Source organism: Aethalodelphis obliquidens, unplaced genomic scaffold (assembly GCF_003676395.1).
Source record: "Aethalodelphis obliquidens isolate GAN/ISIS:26980383/991018 unplaced genomic scaffold, ASM367639v1 scaffold70, whole genome shotgun sequence".
Taxonomy (NCBI): Eukaryota; Metazoa; Chordata; class Mammalia; order Artiodactyla; family Delphinidae; genus Aethalodelphis; species Aethalodelphis obliquidens.
The window spans coordinates 3,243,380-3,267,748 of NW_020838014.1; the positions used below are offsets into that span (position 1 = coordinate 3,243,380).

The 24,369-nt window shown below is 35.4% G+C and overlaps 1 protein-coding gene across 1 annotated transcript in view; it reads left to right on the forward strand.

Moving 5' to 3' along the window:
- SYCP1 (synaptonemal complex protein 1) overlaps positions 1 to 24,369 on the forward strand; it is a 154,742-nt gene that overhangs the window by 58,887 nt on the left and 71,486 nt on the right. Inside the window, exons 17-21 of the mRNA XM_027091053.1 lie at positions 14,858 to 14,962; positions 15,768 to 15,871; positions 17,285 to 17,402; positions 18,112 to 18,182; positions 21,014 to 21,095. Of these exons, the coding sequence (XP_026946854.1) occupies positions 14,858 to 14,962; positions 15,768 to 15,871; positions 17,285 to 17,402; positions 18,112 to 18,182; positions 21,014 to 21,095 (480 nt within the window). The remainder of the gene's footprint in view (positions 1 to 14,857; positions 14,963 to 15,767; positions 15,872 to 17,284; positions 17,403 to 18,111; positions 18,183 to 21,013; positions 21,096 to 24,369) is intronic.

Sequence of the window (24,369 nt, forward strand, 5' to 3'; positions counted from 1 at the left end):
TTTGATATTTTATTATTAGTGTATAGAAATGCAACAGATTTCTGTGTATTAATTTTGTGTCCTGCAACTTCACCAAATTCATTGATGAGCTCAAGTAGTTTTTTGGTAGCATCTTTAGTACAGCTTAATCTTGTATTCTACAATCTTGTTGAATTCATCTCTTAGTTCTAATAGTTTTTGGGTGGAGGCTTTAGGGTACTTTGTATAGAGTATCATGTAATCTGCAAACAGTAACAGTTTTACCCCTTTCCTTCCAATTTTTTTTTTTTTTTTTTTTTTTTTTTTTCCGCGGTACGCTGGCCTCACTGTTGTGGCCTCTCCCGTTGCGGAGCACAGGCTCCGGACGCGCAGGCTCAGCGGCCGTGGCTCACGGGCCCAGCCGCTCTGCGGCATGTGGGGTCTTCCCGGACCGGGGCACGAACCCGTGTCCCCTGCATCGGCAGGCGGACTCTCAACCACTGCGCCACCAGGGAAGCCCCTCCTTCCAATTTTGATACTTGTTTTTCCTTCTTGTCTGATTGCTGTGAGTAGGACTTTCAATACTATGTTAAATAGACGTGGTGGGAGTGAGCATTCTTGTCTAGTTCCTGAATTTGGTGGGAAGTCTTTCAGCTTTTCACTGTTGAATATTACTTTGGCTGTGGGTTTTTCATAAATGGCCTTTATTATATTGAGATATGTTTACTCTGTACCAACTTTGATGAGAGCTTTTATTGCGAATGGATGATGAATTTTGTTAAACATTTTTTTCTGCATCTGTTGGAATGATCATGGGGTTTTTTGTCTTTCCTTCTGTTAATGTGGTGTATCACATTGATTGACTTGCATATGTTGAACCAGCCTTGTGGCCCTGGAATAAATCCAACTTGATCATAGTGCATGATCTTTTTATGTATTGTTGAATTTGGTTTGCTAATACTTTGTTGAGGATTTTTACATATATATTCATAAAATACATTTTCTTTTTTTGTAGTGTCTTTGTCTGATTTTGGTATCAGGGTAACAGTGGCCCTGTGGAACGAATTTGGGAGTGTTTCCTCTTCAATTTGGGGGAATAGTTTGAGAAGGATAGGTCTTAGCTCTTCTCTATATGTTTAGTAGAATTATCCTGTGAATTTATCCTGTTCTGGACTTTTGTTTGCTGGGAGTTTTATTACAGATTCAATTTCGCTTTTAGTGAGCAGTCTGTTTCAATTGTCTGTTTCTTCTTGACTCAGTCCTGGCAGGCTGTATGTTTCTAGGAATGTGTCCATTTCTTCTAGGTTCTTCAGTTTATTGGCATATAATTGCTGATAATATTCTCATGACTTTTTGTATCTCTGTGGTATTGGCTGTTATTTTTCCTCTTTCATTTCTTATGTTGTTTGTTTGGGTCCTCTTTTTTTATCTTCTTGGTGAGTCTCGCTGAAGGTTTATCAATTTTGTCAAAAAATCAGCTCTTGTTTTTATTGATATTTTCTTTTTTTTTGGTCTCTTATTTATTTCCTCTCTGATCTTTATTGTTTCCTTCCGTCTGCTGACTTTTGTCTTTGTTTTTCTTCTTCTAATTCTTTTAGGTGATAGGCTAGGTTGTTTGTGATTTTCTTTGTTTCTTGAGGAAGGCCTGTATCACTATAAACCTCTCTCTTAGAACTGCTTTTGCTGCATCCTATAGATTTTGGAACGTTGTGTTTTCATTTTCCTCAAGGTATTTTGATTTTCCCTTTGATTTCATTGGTGACCCATTTTTTTTTTAGTAGCATGTTTTTCAGTTGCCACATGGTTGTTCTTTTCCCATTTTTCTTTCTGTAGTTGATTTCTAGTTTCATACAATTATTGGAAAAGATGCTTGATAAAATTTCTGTCCTAAATTTGTTGAGGCTTGTTTTGTGATGTAGTATGTGATCTATCCTGGAGAATGTTCTATGTCAACTTGAAAAGAATGTGTATTCTGCTTTTTTGGGGGTGTAGCATCCTGTACATAGCAATTAAGTCCAACTGGTCTATTGTGTCATATAGGACCTCTGTTGCCTTATTGATTTTCTGTCTGGATGATCTGTCCATTGATGTCAGTCGAGTGTTAAAATCTCCTATTATCATTGTATTATTTTCAGTTTCTCCCTTTATGTATGTTAGTATTTAAATGTTTAGTGCTCCTGTATTGGGTGCGTATATGTTAGCGAGTGTAAAATCCTCTTCTTGTATTGATACCTTTATCATTGTATGATGCTCTTCTTTATCTTTTGTTATAGCCTTTGTTTTAAAACATATTTGGTCTGATATGAGTATTGCTACCCCCACTTTCTTGTTTCTGTTTGCATGAAATCTTTTTCCATCTGCTTACTTTCAGTCTGTGTATTTCACTCTGAAGTAAATCTCTTGTAGCTAGCATATTGAAGGCTCTTGTTTTTTTTAGTCCAATCACCCACCATATATTTTGATGGGAGCATTTAGTCTATTAAAATTGAGCGTAATTATTTATATGCATGTACTTATTGTTATTTTTTTCCTTGTTTTCCAGTTGTTTTTGTAGTTCTTCTTTTTTATTTCTTCTTTTTGTTTTTTCCCACTGTGGTTTGATGATTTTCTTTTGTAATATTCTTATGTTTCTCTCTCTTTTTTTTTTGTGTGTGTGTATCTATTGTAGGTTTTCGATTTGTGGTTACCATGGGGTTCATCTATGTTGACCATAATCATATCTATTGCTTTAAACTGATAGTTATTTAAGTTCAAGCACATTCTAAAAGATCTACATTTTTTTACTCCCCTCCCCCCAATTTTGTGATTTTGATGTCCTATTTTACATTTTCATGCTTATCCCTTTACTGTTTATTGTAGTTATAGTTGCTTTTACAATTGTTGTTTGTTTTTTAATATGTGTACTAGCTCATTTAAGTGATCTTCAATCCTTGTTATTTATCTGCCTTTCCTGTTGGGATTTTCCCTTCCCTGTAGATTCTTACTTCTTTTTCATTTAGAGAAGTTCCTTCAACATTTCTTTTAGGATAGGTTTAGTATTGCTGAATTCTTCTAGTTTCGCTTGTCTGTGAAATTCTTTATCTCTTATATTGTAAATGATAGTCTTGCTGAGTAGAGTATCCTAGTTTGCAGGTTTTTCCTTTTCATGACTTTGAATATATCATGCCAGTCCCTTTTGGTCTGCAATGTTAGTGTAGAAAAATTGGCTGATAACCTTATGCGGGTTCCTTTATACGTGACTCTCTTTTTCTCTTGCTGCCTTTAGAATTCTCTCTTTAACTTTTGCTGTTTTAATTATGACATATCTTGGTGTGTGTCTGTTTGGGTTTATCTTGTTTGGGACTGTCTGTGCTTCCTGTACCTGAATATCTGTTTCCTTCTTTAGGTTAGGGAAGTTTTCAGCTGTAATTTCATCAAGTACATTTTCGATCTTTTTCTCTCTCTCTTCTCCCTTCTGGGACCCCTATAATGTGGAAGTTGACATGTTTTATATTATCCCATAGACCTTGTATGTTGCTTTCACCATTAATTTTCATTTATCTTTGTCTGCCGTTCTGATTGGGTGATTTACATTTTTCTACCTTCCAGATCGCTTATGAATTCTTTTGTGTCATTTAGTCTGTGAGTCATTACCTCTAGAGTGCTTTTTATCAGAAATTGAATGTTCTATTTTTGATTAGATCTTCTGTATAATTTCTAGTTCCTTGTTAAAATGTTTAGATCTATTCTCTTTCTTAATTTAGTGTTTTCATTACCAACGTTTTGAACTTGTGTGTTGTACTGATTATCTCTGTTTCATTATTTTTCAGGGAATTTCTCTTGCTCTTTCAATTATGAGTTGTTCCTCTGCCTTTTCATTTTACTTAACTTTTTCTGTCTCTATGAATTTAGGTGAAACAGTTATCTGCTGTGGTCTTGAAGGGGTGTTTTTATGTGGGAGCATTCCTGTGTAGACTGCATGTGCCCAGTGTTTTTAGTGTAAGGGCTGGATTTGGTGTGGAGACCAGTCACATCTTTCCCCAGGGTGTGCCTGCCACTATCACCTTGATAGGGTATGTGGCTGGTGTTTGAGGAGCTAAAGCCTGCACAGGGTGTGAGGTGTGACTTCTTCTCTGCTCAGTGGCAATCCCCACCCTTTCATTTCCTAAGTTGCAGGAGTGGATGCCCTGAGGGTTGGGATAGAGCTGGCTGTGTTCCCTTAAGTGTGCATTTTTTCCTTCTCCTCGTGCTGGATCCTTTGCCCCAAAGGAGGGGAATGCTGTATAGAAAGTGGGGCTCGTGGGCTAACAGAGGTCCAGTCCGCTACCTGCATATGTGTCTGTGGCTCCACTCACTCAGCCCAAGGTCACGTCTTTTCCCCTGTTGTCATTTTCCCAGATCTAGTGCAAGGTTATGGCATGGAGTGGGCAGGGCCGGAGCATTAACTTGATTGACACTGGAGATCGTGACGTTATGGTTGCAGGAATTGAAGTGGCTGTGCTGCCATCAGAAGCCTGGGCTACTTCTGTGGCATTGTTTGAGTAAGCACCAACAATGGCTGCCGCCACCCTACCTGGACCACACCCCAGGCTCTTGGGCCGCCTCTGCATTCCTAGATCGAGTCTTTTCCCAGGACCTGGCTTTCCTAGATCCAGTGCCAAGATGTTGCATGGAGTGAGTGGGGCCAAGGTGTTCACTCAGCTTGGACTGGGGAGTGCTCAAGGTGCTAGCCTCTAGGGCAGACCTCTCCCTGCCCTGCCTGGTGGCAAGCCAGCACCCACTCACTCCTCACAAGTAGAGTCTAGACACCTCCAGCCTTTCTCTCTGTCCCAGCAGTTCTCCAAATAGCCAAAGGGGCTTGTCTCCTCTATGTAATACCTCAGGACTGGGATGCCCAGTCTGTGGCTCAACCCACTTACTCCCCACAGTGAGTGTCCCCCCATGCAATTTCCCTTTTCTTCTTAGTCCCCTCCCAGGGGCACAGGTCCCAACTTGATGCTTTTCTTCCTGTCCTACCTGATTACATGGGAATCTTTCTTGCATCCTTGGTTGTATAGGAGTTCCTCTGTCAGTTTCCAGTTTTCCATGAGAATTGTTCCATGTATAGATGTATTTTTAACGTATTTGTGGGGAAAGGTAAGTTCCATATCCTCCTACTCCACCATCTTGGTCCCCTCCTTGAGTTGTTTTTGTAGTTCTTTTTTGCTCTCTTCGTTTGTGATTTGATGGCTATCTTTAGTGTTATGTTTGGGTTCGTTTCTATTTTGTGTGTATGTATCTATAATAGATTTTTGACTTGTGGTTACTATGAGGTTTATATACAGCAGTCTATCTATCTATCTATCTGATTAAGTTTTTAATGTCTTAAGTTCAAATGGATTTTAACAACCCTGCATTTTTACTCCCTTCTCCCCATTATTACTATTTTTGACATCATACTTTTCATCTTTTTGTTTTGTGTATCCCTTAACTACTTATGGCAGATAAAGTTGATTTTATTACTTTTGTCTTTTAACCTTTCTACTAGCTTTGTACATGAGCTGGTTTGGTGGTGCTGAACTCTTTTAGCTTTTCTTTTCTGTAAAACTTTTGATCTCTTTATCAAATCTGAGTGAAAGCCTTGCCAGGTAGAGTATTCTTGGTTGTTAAGTTTTTCCCTTTCACCAGTTTAAATATATCATGCCACTCCCTTCTGGGCTGTGGAGTTTCTGCAGAAAAGTCAGCTGATAGCCTTTTGGGAGTTCTCATGTGCATAACTTCTTTTCCATTGCTGCTGTTAATATTCTCTCTTTATCTTTAATTTTTGCTATTTAAGTTACAGTGTGTCTTGGTGTGGCCCTGTTTGGGACTCTTTGTTCTTTCTGAACTTTGATGTCTGTTTCCTTTCCCAGATTAGGAAGTTTTCTGCTATTATGTCTTCAAATATGTCCTCTGGCCTTTTCTCTCTCTGTTCTTCTGGGCCCTCTATAATGCAGATGTTAATACTCTTGATGTTGTCATGGAAGTCTCTTAAACTGTCCTCATTTCTTCTTATTCTTTTTTCTGTTCATCTTCAGTAATTTCCACTACTCTGTCTTCCAGCTCACTGATCCATTCCTCTGTATCGTCTAATCTACTGTTGATTTCTTCTAGTGTATTTTTAAAATTTCAGTTATTGTATTCTTCATCTCTGTTTGGGTCTTCTTTATATTTTCTAACTTTTTGTTAAAAACTTCTAACTTCCCCCCTGTTCATCCAATTTTCTCCCATGTTCTTTGAGCATTTTTCAATCATTACCCTGAACTCTTTTGGGTAGATTCTTATCTCCACTTCACTTTGTTGTTCCTACATTTAGAACATATTCCTCTGTTGCCTCATTTTGCCTAATTTGCTGTTTTTATTTCTATGTATTTAGAAGGTTGGTTATATTTCCTGACCTTTGAGATGTGGCCCTTTATAGGAGACATCCTATGTGTCCCAGCCACATATTTTCCTCTGGTCATCAGAACTATATGCTTTAGGGGCGCCCCCTATGTGGGCCATGTTTTTCCTTCTGTTGTGGTGGGCTGCCTACTTTGGGTGGTCTTACAGGTGTGGGTGGCCCCGGTCCAGTTGGTTGCCAGGCCCTGCCTTGTGTGGAGGCTGCTGCCCACTGATGGGTGGGGCTGGGTCACAAGGTGGCTGGCTGTGGAGCCTCAGGAGATCCTAGGGCTAGTGCTGACCTACGGGTGGGCAGAGCTGGGTTCTGGGATGAGTAGTTGTATTGCTGGGGTCTTGCATCTAGTATCGGCCTGCTGGTGGGCATGGCTGATTCCTGACACTACTGGCTCTGGGGTCCGGGGTATCCCAGAGCTGTTGTCAGCCTGAAGGTTGGTGGGGCTGGATAATTGGATGGCTGGCTGAGGGGGTCCAAGGCATCTCAGAACTGGTATTGGCCTGCAGGTGGGCAGGTTCAGGGCCTGGGGGTCCTGAGACTGGTGCCAGACTCCTGGTACGTGGACTGTTTTTTGACAAGGCAGGCTGTGTGGCTGCAGTGGTCCTGTGCCTGTTGTTCACCCACTGGTGGGAAGGGTGGGAGCCCAAGGGATCCTGGGGTTTGTGCTCACCAACTGGTGGGTGAGGCTGGGTCCTCGTGTTTGTGCTGGCTCACTGGTGGGTAGAGCTGGTTCCTGAGATCTCTGATTGTAGGGCCCTGGTGGTTCCAGGGCTGGTGCTGGTGCAGTGATGTGTGGGGCTGAGTCCTTTGCCTTCTCGTGGATAGGACCATGTCTTGGGTTGGCTGTGGGCTTTGGGGCTCTTAAGGAAGTTGGCCTGTTGGTGGGTGGGGCTGTATCTGGCTAGTTGCTTGGCTTGAGGTTCCCAGTATTAGAGTCTTCAGGCTGTTGAGGCAGACTGGGTCTTGGCACTAATAAGCTAGAGGGGGAGAATTCCAGAATGTTGCTTGCCAGCACAAGTGTCCTCGTAGTAGAACGAGCTCCAAAAATTGGCTGCTGCCAGTGTCTGTGTTCCCAGGGTGGGCTCCACTTGCCTCATGCCTCTCTAGGAGGCTCTCTGGTGTCAGCAGGTGGGTCTGACGCAGGCTCCTTTCAAATTACTGTTTCTTTCCCTGGGTCCCAGAGCATGTGAGATTTTGTGTGCACTCTTTAAAAGTGGAATCTCGATTTCCCATAGCCGTTTGGCTCTCCTGAAAGTAAATCCCACTGGCCTTCAAAGGCAGATGTTTTGGGGACTCATCTTCTGGTGCAGGGACCCTAGCCTGGGAGCCCAGTGTGGGACTTGGACTCCGTGCTCTTTGGGGAGAATCTCTGCAATTTCAATTATTCTTCTGTTGTGGGTTGCCCACCCTGGGGGTATGGGTCTTGACTATACCCCATATCTGCCCCTCCTACCCATCTCATTGTGGTTCCTTTTTTATTTCTTTAGTTGTAGAAGCACTTTTCTCTAGTCTTCTGGTCTTTCTCATCAACAGTTTCTGTGTAAATAGTTTAATTCTGGTATGCTGATAGGGGGAGGTGAGCACAAGGTCTTCCTACTGTGCCATCTTGGCCACACCCCCAACCTTTTCCACAAAATATTTATTTATTTATTAAAGATGAATTATTTTGTGTATTTTTTTATTCTTCCATACTTCCAATATGATATTGAATAGGAGTGATGATTGTGTACATCTTTGATGTCCTGATCTTAAGGGAAAAACATTTAGTGTTTAACTATTAACTATGATGTTAATTATAGGTTTTTTGTTGACTTTCCCATGTATTCCTAGTTTGTTGAGAATTTTTACCATGAATCTGTGTTGAATTTTGTCAAATTATTTTTACGTGTCATTTGATATGATCATGTAGTTTTTGTTCTTTAGAGTATTAATATGGTGTTTTACATTGATTAATTTCCAAACATTGAACTAGCCTTGTATTCCTGGGAAAAATCTCACTTGGTGTGGTGTATAGGCATACTTTGTTTTATTGCACTTCACTGCAGATAATTGCATTTTCTGTAAATTGAAGGTTTGTGGCAACGCTGCCTCAAGCAAGTATATTGGCACTATTTTTCCAACAGCAGTTGCTCACTCTGTGTCTTGGTGTCACTTTTTGGTAATTCTCATGGTATTTCAAACTTTTTCATTATTATTATATTTTTTACAGTGATCTGTGATCAGTGATCTTTGTTACTAGTGCAGAAAGATTACAAATAATGTAATGATGGTTAGCATTTTTTTAGCAATGAAGTATTTTTTTTTCCCTCTCCCACCCACCTACCCCTGGCAACCACCAGTCTATTCTCTATATCCATGACTCCGTTTTTGTTTCTTAGGTAGGTTCATTGGTGTCATATTTTAGATTCCATATATAAGTGATATCATATGGTATTTGTCTTTCTCTTTCTGACTTACTTCACTTCATATGGTAATCGCTAGGTTCATCCATGTTGCTGCAAATGGCATTATTTTGTTTGGTTTTATGCCTGAGTAGTATTCCATTGTATATATGTACCACATCTTCTTTATCCATCTATCTGTCGATGGACATTTAGGTTGTTTCCATGTCTTGGCTATTGTGAATAATGCTGCTATGAACATAGGGGTACATATATCTTTTTGAATTATAGTTTTGTCTGGATAGATGCCCAGGAGTGGGATTGCTGGATCCTATGGTAATTCTATTTTTAGTTTTCTGAGAAAACCTCCATACTGTTTTCCACAGTGGCTGCACCAACTTATATTCCCACCAACAGTGTAGGAGGGCTCCCTTTTCTCCACACTCTCTCCAGCATTTGTTATCTGTAGACTTTTTAATGATGCCATTCTGACTGGCGTGAGGTGGTACCTCATTATAGCTTTGATTTGTATTTCTCTAATAATTAGCGATGTTGATCATCTTTTCATGTGTCTATTGGCCATCTGTATATCTTCTTTGGAGAAATGTCTCTTTAGGTCTTCTGCCCATTTTTCGATTGGGTTGTTTGTTTCTTTATTGTTGTTGTATGAGCTGTTTGTATATTTTGGAAATTAAGCCCTTGTTGGTCACATCGTTTGCAATTATTTTTTCCAATTCTGTAGGTTGTCTTTTTGTTTTGTTTATGGTTTCCTTTGCTGTGCAAAAGCTTGTAAGTTTGATTAGGTCCCACTTATTTATTTTTGTTTTCATTTCTATTGCCTTGGGAGACTGACCTAAGAAAAAATTGGTATAATTTATGTCAGAGAATGTTTTGCCTGTGATCTGTTATAGGAGTTTTGTGGTGTCATGTCTTATGTTTAAGTCTTTAAGCCATTTTGAGTTTATTTTTGAGTGTGGTGAGAGGGTGTATTCTTTTTTATTTTTTTAACATCTTTATTGGAGTATAATTGCTTTACAATGGTGTGTTAGTTTCTGCTTTATAACAAAGTGAATCAGTTATACATATACCTATGTTCCCATATCTCTTCCCTCTTGCGTCTCCCTCCCTCGTACCCTCCCTATCCCACCCCTCTAGGTGGTCACAAAGCACCGAGCTATCTCCCTGTGCTATGCGGCTGCTTCCCACTAGCTATCTATTTTATGTTTGGTAGTGTATATATGTCCATGCCACTCTCTCACTTTGTCACAGCTTACCCTTCCCCCTCCCCATATCCTCAAGTCCATTCTCTAGTAGGTCTGTGTCTTTATTTCTGTCTTACCCCTACATTCTTCATGATATATTTTTTTCATAAATTCCATATATATGTGTTAACATACTAACTTCACTGATTTACATGCAGCTGTCCAACATTCCCAACACCACTTGCTGAAGAGACTTTTCGCATTGTATATTCTTGCCTCCTTAGTCAAAGGTTAATTGACCGTAGGTGTCTGGGTTTATTTAGCAATGAAGTATTTAAAAAAAACTTTATTTATTTATTTCTTTTTGGCTGCATTGCGTCTTCATTGCTGTGCACGGGCTTTCTCTAGTTGCAGCGAGTGGGGCTACTCTTTGTTGTGGTGCACGGGCTTCTCATTGAGGTGGCTTCTCTTGTGGCAGAGCATGGGCTCTAGGTGTGTGGGTTTCTGTAGTTGTGGCAAGTGGGCTCAGTAGTTGTGGCTCATGAGCTCTAGAGCACAGGCTCAGTAGTTGTGGCATATGGGCTTAGTTGCTCCATGGCATGTGGGATGTTCCCGGACCAGGGCTTGAACCCATGTCGCCTGCTTTGGCAGGTGGATTCTTAACCACTGCTCCATCAGGGAAGTTCCAAAGTATTTTTAAATTAAAGTATGTACATTGTTGTTTTTAGACATAATGCTATTGAACACTTAATAAACTAAGAATAGTGTAAACATAACTTTTATGTGCACAGAAAGTTCCTGTTCCTTGCTTTATTGTGATATTTGCTTTATTGCAGTATTCTGTAATGAACCCATAATATCTCTGAGATATGCCTGTATTATTCTTTTTCTGTATTGTTGAATTTTTTTGTTAATATTTTGTTGAGGATTTTTGTTTTCGTGTTCATGAGAGTTATTGGCCTATAGTTTTCTTGGACCGTCTTTCACTGGTTTTGGAACCAGGCTAATGCTGGCCTCATAAAATGAGTTAGGAATCATTTCTTTCATTTCCATTTTCTGGAAGAGATTATATAGAATTAGTATTATTTCTTTTTTAAATGTTTGGTAGAATTCTCCAGAGAAATCATGTGGACCTAGAGATTGCTTTTTGGCAAGATTTTTAACTATGAATTTTATTTATTTTTTCTATAGCATTATTCAAGTTACTTGCTTTATCTTGGGTGATTTTGGTAGTTTGTGGTTTTTAAGGAATTAACCCATTTCATTAACTTTGTCGACTGTCTGTGCATGGAGTTGTTTGTAGCACTCCCTGCAATTATTTTTTTAATGTCTTTGGAGTCTGTAGTGTTACCCTTATTTTCATTGCTGATATTGGTGATTTATGTCTTCTCTCTTTTTTCTTTGTCAGTCATTTTATTTTTAACATCTTTATTGGAGTATGATTGCTTTACAATGGTGTGTTAGTTTCTGCTTTATAACAAAGTGAATCAGTTATACATATACATATGTTCCCATATCTCTTCCCTCTTGCATCTCTCTCCCTCTCACCCTTCCTATCCCACCCCTCTAGGTGGTCACAAACCACCGAGCTGATCTCCCTGTGCCATGCAGCTGCTTCCCACTAGCTATCTATTTTATGTTTGGTAGTGTATATATGTCCATGCCACTCTCTCACTTTGTCACAGCTTACCCTTCCCCCTCCCCATATCCTTAAGTCCATTCTTTAGTAGGTCTGTGTCGTTATTCCCATCTTACCCCAGGTTCTTCATGACCTATTTTTTTTTCTTACATTCCATATATGTGTGTTAGCATACGGTATTTGTTTTTCTCTTTCTGACTTACTTCACTCTATGACAGACTCTAGGTCCATCCACCTCACTACAAATAACTCAATTTCATTTCTTTTTATGGCTGAGTAATATTCCATTGTATATATGTGCCACATCTTCTTTATCCATTCATCCAACGATGGACACTTAGGTTGCTTCCATCTCCTGGCTATTGTAAATGGAGCTGCAATGAACATTTTGGTACATGACTCTTTTTGAATTATGGTTTTCTCAGGGTATATGCCCAGTAGTGGGATTGCTGGGTCGTATGGTAATTCTATTTTTAGTTTTTTAAGGAACCTCCATACCGTTCTCCATAGTGGCTGTATTAACTTGCATTCCCACCAACAGTGCAAGAGTGTTCCCTTTTCTCCACATGCTCTCCAGCATTTATTATTTCTAGATTTTTTGATGATGGCCATTCTGACCAGTGTGAGATGATATCTCATTGTAGTTTTGATTTGCATTTCTCTAATGATTAATGATGATTAGCATTCTTTCATGTGTTTGTTGGCAATCTGTATATCTTCTTTGGAGAAATGTCTATTTAGGTCTTCTGCCCATTTTTGGATTGGGTTTATTGGTTTTTTGTTATTTAGCTGCATGAGCTGCTTGTAAATTTTGGAGATTAATCCTTTGTCAGTTGCTTCATTTGCAAATATTTTCTTCCATTCTGAGGGTTGTCTTGTGGTCTTGTTTTCTTTGTCAGTCTTGATAGAGTTTTATTACTTTATCAATCTTTTCAAATAACCAGCTTTCTATTTCATTGATTTTCTCTGTTGGTTTTTGATTTTCAATCTCACTGATTTCTTCTCTTTTTTCCTTCCTTCTGTTTGCTTTGTGTGTATTTGCTCTTTTTCTATGTTTTTAAGGTGGAAACTTAGATTGCTCTTTTGAGACTTTTCTAATGTAAACATTTAATATTATAAATTTCCTCTAATCACCTCTTTAGCTTTAGCCCACAAATTTTGATATGTTGTATTTTCATTTTCATTTATTTTCTGATTTCTCTTGAGAGTTATTCTTTGACCCTGGGGTTATTTATAAGTCTGTTATTTAATTTCTGTGTATTTGGAGATTTTGCTGTTACATTTCTGTTATTCATTTTTAGCTTGACCATAATTCCATTATGGTCAAATAATATACTTTATTACTTAAAGTTGTTATGGTTTGTTTTAGAAATCATGATCTCGTATATCTATATTATTACTTAAATTTGTTATGGTTTGTTTTAGAAATCATGATCTCGTATATCTGAGTGAATGCTCCATGTGCACTTGAAAAGAATATTTCCTCTGCTATTGTTAGGTGGAATGTTCTATAAATGTCAATTAGGTACAGTTGGTTGATGGTATTGTGAAAACTCTTTTGGTTTTGATTGATTTTTGTCCAGTTCTATTGTTTACTGAAAGATGGGTATTAAAATCTCTTACTTTGATTTTGTAATTGTCTGTTTCTCTCTAATTCTGTCAATGTTTGCCTTGTGTATTTTGAGTTTCGGTTAAAGGTTTTACATTTATATATAACTATTATATCTTCCAGCTGAATTGACTCTTTGGTCATGATTGAATGCCTGTCTTTATCTCTGATAATACTGTCTCATTTTGAAGTCTGTTTTAACTGATACTATTATGGCCATTAGTTTTCTTATGTTTATTGTTTACATGGCATATCTTTGAGTCTTTATATTTGTAGATATTTGTACATATCTATATAGGTATAGATATATACCTGATTATAATTGGGTCTTCCTATGTACTATTTCTATAGTTACCTTTTTTAAATCACAAATATGATCATGTTATATTGCTATATCAAAACTTTCAATAGCTCTACATTGCTTATAGGTAAAATTCAAACTCTATAACTGCAATTAGTGGATTTTATAGTTTTTAATCTCAGACCTCTTATTGGCAAGGCTTTAATAAAATTATTATAATCTCATGCTTAAGTAAACAAAATAAAAATTGAATTCATAATCTTATGCTCTGTTGGATAACAGGAAGAAGTAATAGAAATTAAGCACTCATAACTAAAGAGTTAATGGTTAGATTATAGTTTGTTTTGCTCAGTAGCTAGAGCTATGCTAACCAGTATGGTAGCCACTGGCCAAATGTGTTATATTTAAATTAATTAAAATAAATCAAATTAACAAGTCAGTTTCTAAGCTCCAGTGGCCCACATTTGAAGGACTAATAGCTACCATATTGGACAGGATGGAAAATGTTCCTATTGTTGCAGGAAGTTTTGTTGTATAGGACTTGTCTAGAGCAGAGGTTGACAAAATTTTTATGTGAAAGGCCAATAGTAAGTTTTTAGGCTTTGCGGGCCATATGGTCTCTGCTGCAGCTATTCAACTTTGCTGTTACAGGGCAAGACAGGCATAGATAATATATAAACAACTAGGTTGGCTATATTATGGTAAAGAATTATTAAAAACAGACAGTGGCTGGGTTTGATCTGTGAGCTGTAGTTTGCTGACCCATGGTTGTCTAGAACATTGAATTAAATTCTTGACACCTCATTTAGAATGGTATGTTGACAAAGTGAGCCCATCCTGAAGGAATGAGGCAATATAAAACCATTCCATAGGAATACATAATAAAAATAATTAGAAATTTTAGAATAGCTAAGAGAAAAGTTCAGGAGTGATGATAGCTCTTCAAATATTTCTCAGCTATCATGTGAAAAGAGGAATTAGACTTTGTGATTAAGGAACACAGGACAATGACCATTGCATGAAAGTTACAGGAAGAGCATTTTAGTAAAATGTAAGTACAAACTGGGTTGATAGAATAGTGAGTTAAGTAATAAGTGCTAATAAATTAAAGTGATTTATGCATAAGGTGAGGTTTGAATTCAGTGACCTGTATGACTTATTTTTTTTTAAATAAAAAATTCCAGGGCTCTGCCCATTAAATCCTCTGTTATCATATTTAGTTTGGGAATTTACTTAATGACTTGTTTTCTCTTTTTTAAAAATTTGAGCCAAAGAGAAATTCATAATTCTCTTCACAACTCTGTTTGAGCAGCTTGATTATCTTGAATGTGTGTGTGCTTTGATTGTCATGATTTGTTAATGTCCTTAAATAGGCAGAAAACCAAAAGCTTTTAGATGAGAAGAAACAATTTGAGAAGATTGCTGAAGAATTAAAAGGAGCAGAACAAGAACTAACAGGGCTTCTCAAAACCAGAGAGGTTTGTTTAAAAAGGATACATTTTTTTTTCAAGTGTTTTGTTAGTAGGATACAGATTTACATTGTAGATTATGGTGTGGCTGTTAGATCTGTGCAAGATTGCTTCACAAAATTCCTCTGGAAGATGTGTTCCTGCTACATTTAGTATGCTAACAATTGATTTAAAGCACATTTAGAGAACCTGCATATTATAATGAGGAAGAGAAAGGTCAACATTTTAGATACCAATAGTATACATAATGCCATGGCTTATAACAATTACATTTCTTGATGTCTTGAGTATTTCTTAATTGATACATTTAAATTTTAGCCTTTATTAAGTTCTTAGCTTATAGTAGTTTTTATAGTGCTCATGTTATAATTTTAGAATGTCTTTTATTTTTAAAAAATATGTTTTCAGTCTATTACAGTATTACATTGTAATTGTCTTTCTAATATAGTAAGAACAGCTTAGTTTTTCAAGTACTGCCTGATTTCATTAACTAATGCATTTCTTCTTAAAAATGTGACATTTTAATTGAAATTAATTACTTGGTAGTATAAAATTGACAATAGTATTTTATAATATGTAAATATAATTTTACTGCTTGAGCTTCAGAATATCAAGATGGAATTTACTTATAGTATTGCATTTGTCATTGCTCATTGTTTTAAAATTATAATGACTATGGCATTAAATCAATTTAAATTTTAAAAATTTGACATATTTTTGCCAAAGATATAACTTGCTTACATGGAGTGACCATACTTCTTAAGTGAGAAAACTGTAAAAACATTTGCTGTGATAATACATGTTTATTTTCCAGAAAAAAGTACATGATTTGGAAATACAGTTAACTGCCATTGCAACAAGTGAACAGCATTATTCAAAACAGGTTAAAGAGCTGAAAACTGAGCTTGAAAATGAGAAGTATGTTTTCTATCTATAAAGTAGCTTATGTATTCAATTCCTAAGCTTTCTGTAATACTGTAAAGTATTAACTACTTTCCGAAGTAGGTAATACTAAATTAGTAAATTATGTGTAATACTTTTTTGAATAGGCTTAAAGTTGTGTTTTATTTCTGATTAAAGATCAAAATAATGTGTCAATTTCATTGTTAAAGGAGGTACATATTATTGACATAAGAAGAGTATATATCACAAACTTGAGAACTGCATTAGAAGAGCGATATGTTCTTTTCTTGGAGATTATTTAGCTCCTCATAAAAATAATCATTTGTAGTTGTAACTAGTTATTTTGATTGTTTTACTAAATTACTACATAGGTTTGTATTGATGAACTGACAAAATATAAATTCATTTCTCACATTGTCCAAACATAATATTTAGTTGTTTCACCTACTTAGTAAATTTAATTTCTAGAGAAAGTGGGAGGAAATGATTGTTGTGTTGTTACTCAGGGAGAACTAAACTGAAGCAGGCAATCTAGTGGTGAGCATGATTTTTGCTTTCTGGTTGCTTCTCAACTCTAGATAAAAATGAGAAATAAGTAATTTACTCAGCATCTTGTCACTTCTCTTTCAACTCCCATTCTCAGCTTTCTGGTACCTTTTCAACAGTACTTTTGTAGGAGCTCTGGGTAATATTCATCTATTAACCAAAATCCTTTTAATGAATGAACTGATTAATATAAATTTGTGTTATCCTTGGTATATTTGCTTTTTCAACTTTTCATTTTTTAATTAAAACTCTTTGATGAGTTTCCAGTATCAGTAAGTAGGAGATAAAAGGTGCTTCTGAAATCATTCCATAGAGCCAGCCACACACTCCCCTTCCCTCATTTAAAAATGATCCTGGCTGCAACCAGTAACAGCAGTAATCTCTCTTCCAATGTAGAATATTTGAGACCTTGTAAGAGCAGTTTAAGTGTTGTGCATGTGCACAAAGTTTTATTTATTTTAATGAAAATATTTTAATTAAAAATAGTTAATGTCTCATGTGCTATTAAATCATCAGAAATTTGAAACAGTTTCTAAGAGACAGTCTACTAGAAAGAAAATATTATTTGAAAAAATAAATACTTTTCAAAATTTGTGAAAGATAAACGGGGAAGTGGTATGGAGAATATGCAAGGAAATATGTAACATCTTGAAAAACTTACTATAGAAAATTTTCAAATATATACAACGTTAAGAGGGAATATTGTAATGAACCAGCATATACCTATCACCCAGCTTCAAAAATTTTTAACTAATGGCCAATCTTATTTCATTTGTAGCCCCAGCCCTTCCTTTCTTTCCCCTAAGATTATTTTGGATAAAATTCCACATCATATAATTTTATATGTAAATATTTTGGTATGACATATTTTTTAAAAAACAGGCTTAAGAATACTGAACTAACTGCAAGCTGCAAAAGGCTTTCACTGGAAAACAAAGACTTAGCACAAGAAACAAGGGATATGGCCCTAGAATTAAAGAAACAGCAAGAAGATATTAATGTGAGTTGAAAAAGAAAGTCCCAGTGACTTAGTTTTCTTACTGTAAAGTTAAGGGGTTAGAATAGATTACCTCTAAAGTTTCTTCCAGCTTTAAAAGTCTGATTATTTTAGATTATCTGATTATCTTTTTCTTCGAAATACTTTGTTTTAGAAGAAAAATATGCATATTGAGGTAGTAATAATATGCATACAATGATGAATAAAATATCATTCGTCTTTAGTTTATGACTCAATAAAAAAATAAATGCTCAAATAGCTTAAAATAGTATATGTATTGTTTGGGGGACAAAGTGTTATCACAGTTCACAGGATCACTTCTGCCTTGGGGAAAGAGAAAGAGAAGGCTTCAGAGAGAATACAGCATTGATTTTTGCCTTAAAAACATGAATAATTATCAGTTCAGTCGGTAGCAATGAGTGGAAAAGCATTCCTTGAAGCCATAACAATATGAACAAAGGACACAAGTCTCAAAGTATCACTGGGAAACAGCAAGTAAGACTAGTTTTTTAGCTACTAATATAGAGATTATTAGGGGAATAGAGTAAGGCTGGAAAACTAGTGTGGAACTGTATAAGTTAAATAACCCATTCTCTTGCTTTATATATAACTAAATGAATTTTAAGACAGATAAAGGTCTTGAGTATTAATTTCAATTTTAGTTTTGTTGAAACAAAATAATTAATATAAACCGCACTGATTATTTCTTTAGAACAGCAAAATGGAAGAAGAAAGGATGTTGAAACAAATAGAAAATCTGGAAGAGACAGAAACACAATTGAGGCAAGACTAATGCATTGGCCTTTTTTGACTGGCCCAAAATAGTATTTCTTTTCTATTAACTTGTTGTAGTTAATTTACATTAATCTTATGTTGAATATAGTATAAAATAAAAAATTAGACTTAAATCATTGGTTTGGAATCCTGCTTAAAAATAAAATTGTAATAATGTCTATTTTATACTTAGCTTGAAATAGTGATATTAGATGTAGAAATTAATTTTAAATTATCATAAACTTTCTAATATTTAATATTTATTTAAGAAAGTATACTAGTCATATGCCAGAAAATTTAGAAGAGGTATTTAAAAAATTTAATATTACTTTAAGCATTATCTATGTTTCTAGTTGTTTTCACAATCATCTATTTTAATGCTTGTATGCCAGTCAGTCAAGTGAATATAACAATATTTTAATTTGGATATTTACATTTTCCAGTTTTTCACTATCATAAAGAATACTGTAGTAAACATTTTGGGACATAGAGATTTTTTTTCTTATAGGATAAATTTCCAGTGTGAATTTATTGAGTCATAGGAATAATTATTTCAATTACTTTTTATAGACCAATGGTTTCTAATAGGTTTTATCAGTTGTAAACCATGCAATACAACCAATATTTTATGAAAATGATGGTTCCAAATGTTTTAATTACTTTTGGGTATTATCATTAATTTATTTGATAATATAACAGGTAGAAACAACTCATAGTTCTTATGATTTATAATTTTCATGTTTTGGGTAAGCTTTGGAATTTTTTGTGTGTGTTTGCTAGAGTTTCTTCTCTGTAAATTGCTTATGCCTGTTGCCCACTAATATTTTGATATCTTGATTATTTTCTTACTCATTTAAGCTTTAAAAAACATATTAATCCTTTATGTTATTTTATTTAAAGCACATATTTCCCCTAACCTGTTGTTTTCCTTTCACTTTGGGTAATTTTTTTGTTATACAGAAGTTTTTTTAAAGAATTTTGTATTAAATCGAATTGTTTCCTTTTGAAATTTTTTCCCATTGCTTTTTTACTTACAAATCTTTTTCCTGCCTGCAATCAAATATTAATATTTTCTTTAGTTACTTTAAAAATTGATATATTTAAAAATCAATATATTGATATTTGGTTTATCTTTCTCTTTTTCAAATACTGAAAAACATTTCAAGGTATCAATTTACTTTCTAACACTACTGTAGATCTGTGACCTGCTTTTTGATACGCAGTGTTTTCATGTTTATTATTTTCTAAATAATCTGTTTTTGTATTTTAAGTTTCCTTTTAATCCATTAGTAATTTAGATGATTTCCAAATATTAGGGGGCTCTTGTTTGTACTCACATTCTGATGTATTAAGTTTTGACTTGTTTGATTAAAGAATGTGGTCATTAAAACTTAACAATTGTAAATTATTTGATATTTCCTTAGACCTAATATATCTCCCTCATAGGACTGTCTGGGGATTACATGAGGAAATGTGAATAAAGTGCTGAGCACAGTGCCTGGCACTTAACTGTTACTATTTTCCATATTTGGAAAGTCATCTTTTACTATGCTTCTAAAGATTACTTTTGTCCTTTATGCTTACTTTTCTTCTTCAGAAGTAACTGTTATTTATAGACTAAATCTGTGATTAAGCCACTGTACATTTTGGAGATAAAAAGTGAAGATATTTTTTAGGGAAAGGCTGCTTTTAATTTAAGAGAATTTAAGTTGTTTGGATAATATCTTTTTGTACATCTGCCTACTCTATGGACTTACAGAACTGTAAATAAAAATATATTTAGGAAAAGTAAGAATATGCCAATTAAAAATTTTAAACTCAGTTGAAGAGTAAACATCCTAGATTCAGTTCTTACAAGGCCAAGTTATTCCACGTGATTGAATACTATTCCATGCATTTACATTAGACCCAGTAACATATCAGTTGTAGTAACAAGAGAGTCTACAATTAGAAATAGCTTTAGGGCTTCCCTGGTGGCGCAGTGGTTGAGAGTCCGCCTGCCGATGCAGGGGACACAGGTTCGTGCCCCGGTCTGGGAAGATCCCACATGCCGCGGAGCAGCTGGGCCCGTGAGCCATGGCCGCTGAGCCTGTGCGTCCGGAGCCTGTGTTCCGCAACAGGAGAGGCCACAACAGTGAGAGGCCCACGTACCACAAAAAAAAAAAAAAAAGAAAGAAAGAAATAGCTTTAAGTATCCTTCTGAGACAAAACACCCTTGTTTTCATATGCAACAGACAGATTTTAAATTGAAAAAAGTTTGAAAGGATAATACATGCATGTGGTGTAAAAATCAAAAGGACAAAAGGACATGGGGAAAGAAACCTGTTTTGCTTGCCTTTTGTCTTCCTGATATCCAGTTTCCCTCTCCAGAGGTATCTAGGTTTCTTGTGTATGTTTCCAGAGATACTCTGTACATATATAAGGATACAGGTATACGCAAATATCTCAGTCATGTAGTTCTTTAAAATCACTGGTATGTATGTCCCTAATTTATCTGTACAACATTACGACTATGTCTTAGAATGATGACTAATTTATGACTAAGAAAACAGTAAAGTGAAATCTTGACTTAAATAAGAAATAAGTTTTCCTATCTAGGAGTTTCTTTTTTTATGGAAAAATGGCTATAAAGATCTAAGTAATTTCAAAATAAATGTATAAATTAATTTAAATGTAGGAGTAGAATTGTGCTTATTGACATTAATGCATGAAAAATTATCAAACAAAATGAAAATATAAACCAACAAAAAATTAAATAGTCGACCGTTTTAGGAATTCCAGAAAGGGAATAAAATGAAAATATAGATTTTATTACAGTATCACTCTTCTATTTCTTTAAGGAATGAACTGGAATCTGTGAAAGAAGAACTAAAACAGAAAGGAGATGAAGTTAAATATAAATTGGACAAGAGTGAAGAAAAGGTATGTTGTATTTAATAAAAGGTTCTATCACAAAATTTTAAATCATAAAAGCAATACCACGTGTCAAGAAAAAGTACACTATTGTATAAATAATTAGTGGGCCAAGGACTGTTGTAGGCTATTGACCTTAAAAATAGGGGCCACATTGGGTTATTTTGCTTATGTGGTTTATATCTAGAAGAAATAGTGGCATGATTCTAAATTTCTTTAAATAGTGAGCATTTATAAATGTTGATTTATATTTTAGGCTAAATAAAAGGCTCATACTTTAGTAATATGAAATATACTGATAAATTGATTAATAAATTTGTGTTGTGCATTGGTGGAAATGATTTCAAAGAGTTGAGATAGGAAGAAGGCTTTTAGGGAAGATTATTCACAAAAGTGGAATAGTATAAAGTATGTGACATGATTATAGTATATAACATACATAGAGGGAGAAAAGGGTGCCAAAATAGATTGTGCTGATCAACCTAGATTGTGAAAGCCTTGACTGTGTTTTTTCATTCATTCCACAAATATTACTGACTACCTACGATGTGCCAGGCACTGTTCTGGGTGCAAAGTTTGTTTTTAATTTGTTTTGGTGGACAATAGTATCCAATTAAGTTTTTTCATTAGGCAAGTAACATTTTTAATTTTTGAGAATGGAATAGGGAGAGGTGAAAGGCACTGGAATAAATTGGAAGGCTATAAAAAATAGTCTTGAAAGCTCTGAAAAAAATCTTAGAGAGGACTCTGGCCTAGTTTAGCTCACTTATACCTGAGCCATTCATTGCAATTAGGGGATAGAGTAATCTGTCCAAGCCTGAGCTGCATTGCCATCCTTGGAGCCATATCAGTCCCCATCAAGCTTTATGAACTAAGCAGGATTACTGTGAAATTTATACTGAAAGAGTCTTTCCAGGAAAGGATGCTGGCCAGACCAAAACATAGGTCTTCTATGTAATTGCTGTTGGAGCCCATGGAAAGGGCATCTATCTAAACTTGAGTCAGGACAAGCTTCCTGGAAGAAGCAACATTCATTTTGAAACCTCTGATTAATAGGAATTAGTGGAAGGCAGAGGTGTGGGCACAAGTATATCAGGGAAAAGAAGAGTATTCCAAGTTACACACACACACACATACACACACACACACACACATACACACATACACATACACACATTGTATATGAAGTATGAGAGAGCCCATCATATTTAAGCAACTAGACAAAGTTTATCTTGGCTGAAAGGTGGAGTTTAAGATAGTGGTGAGAGTGGAGAGAGGAGGGAAAGCTGAGAGGCGAGGAGATGCGAGTGGAGAGATGAAGATGGGGAAAAATGAGGGTGGGGGAAAATGAGGGTAGATCATTTCAGGCCACATAGCTATATTTAGGAGTTTGAGGTTATTGAAGAGTTTTCACCTGAGAAGTGTCATAATTTTATTTATACGTTGGAGAGCTCTAAGACTATTGGAATAGTCTAAGGATGAGATGAACTATATTTTTAAGGGCTTGCAATGAAGCAGGAACATTCTAGATTATGTATGTTATCTTAAACTGGAAGTCATTTTTGTTCTCATTTTATGAATTAGGAAGTCAGGCCTTCAAAGGGTAAAAACTTGAAAAGCTACATGAGTAAGAAGTGGTAGAGCTGCCTCTCTAACATTCTTTAGACTATATCATATATTTTTCTCAAAAAGCTATTTTTTCTTTGAGTTTCATATTTATTTGTTAAATTCAACCCGAAAAAAATGAATTTAATCTCCTAAAGACTTGGTATGTAATTCACTACTTTAAAATTTGTATCAGAGGGCTGCTTCAAAACACTAATTTTGTTGGTGTAGGGAAAAACATGAATTTCATGTTTAATGTAAAATAAAAATCTTCCACTAAGAACTTAAATTTATTTTACCAAAGTAGAAAATATTAATGATGAGTTAAGGAAAAAAAAAAAAAAACAACGAAATGCAAGACAAATTGATAGCATGTTTCAGCTTTCCATGGTTGGATTTCAATTTACCTGTTGAAACAGTTTTCTGGAAAGAATTTAAAATACAAATATTTCTTGGATATTTTGGCTGACATTGAAATTCATTACACTCTTCTTTTATCCCAATCCACTACGTTAGTTCAGACATTTATTATTTCATACGTAGTTTATCTGAGCCTTTGTTTCCTCATCTCTAAAGTGGGGATAATAATACCTACTTTTCTATATCATTGGATTGTTACAAAGTTCAGTTTAACAAATGTTTGTGAAAGACATATTTAACAAATTATAAACATTTATATATAGTTTAAAAAAATTCAGTATAAACTGGGAAAGCTAATAAAATATTGTAAAGTGATATTAATGCTAAGATAAGAATAATGAACATTGACATATAGACACAAAAAGAATTTCTTTTTTAAAAAAGGTTACTGAACTAAACTGGGAGAGCTGATAAATGTTTTTGTAGAAATATAAGACTAAGCTTTATAATTCCATGTCTAAAAGATACTCAGAAAATAGAAATTCTGTTAACATTTTTTAAAAATCTGATGTCAAATAATGTTTTTTAGGCTCGAAGCATTGAATGTGAAGTCGTAAAAAAAGATAAACAAATGAAGATATTAGAAAACAAGGTATTATCAAATGTGAAAAATATTTAGGAATAGAGACTTTGTAACAAAATATGTATGGCTAGATTCTTTAGGGCCAACCTTTACATTGTCCTGTACAAAGAAATCTCAATTCCACTTTGAAGGCTTTCAGGAATAGTATAGGATTTTTTTTTTAACATCTTTATTGGAGTATAATTGCTTTACAATGGTGTGTTAGTTTCTGCTTTATAACAAAGTGAATCAGTTATACATATACATATGTTCCCATATCTCCTCCCTCTTGTGTCTCCCTCCTACCCTCCCTATCCCACCTCTCTAGGTGGTCACAAAGCACTGAGCTGATTGCCCTGTGCTATGCGGCTGCTTCCTACTAGCTATCTATTTTACATTTGGTAGTATATATAAGTCCATGCCACTCTCTCACTTTGTCCCAGCTTACCCTTTCCCCTCCCCGAGGAATAGTATAGGATTTTTACTACAGGTTTCTTTGAAGAGGCTCTGGGATAAGGAGTTTTTGCATAATGCTTCAAAGACCAAAGAAAGCTTCATTAAACTGATCTTTAGCTATCTCTTCTCTTTCCCCAAATTTCATTCTCTTAGCAGCTGCATTTGTTGTGGATATCTTTAGAGTGGCAAGATGCTTTTAAAAATCATTCTTAGATATCTCTCCAATTCTTATAATCAAGG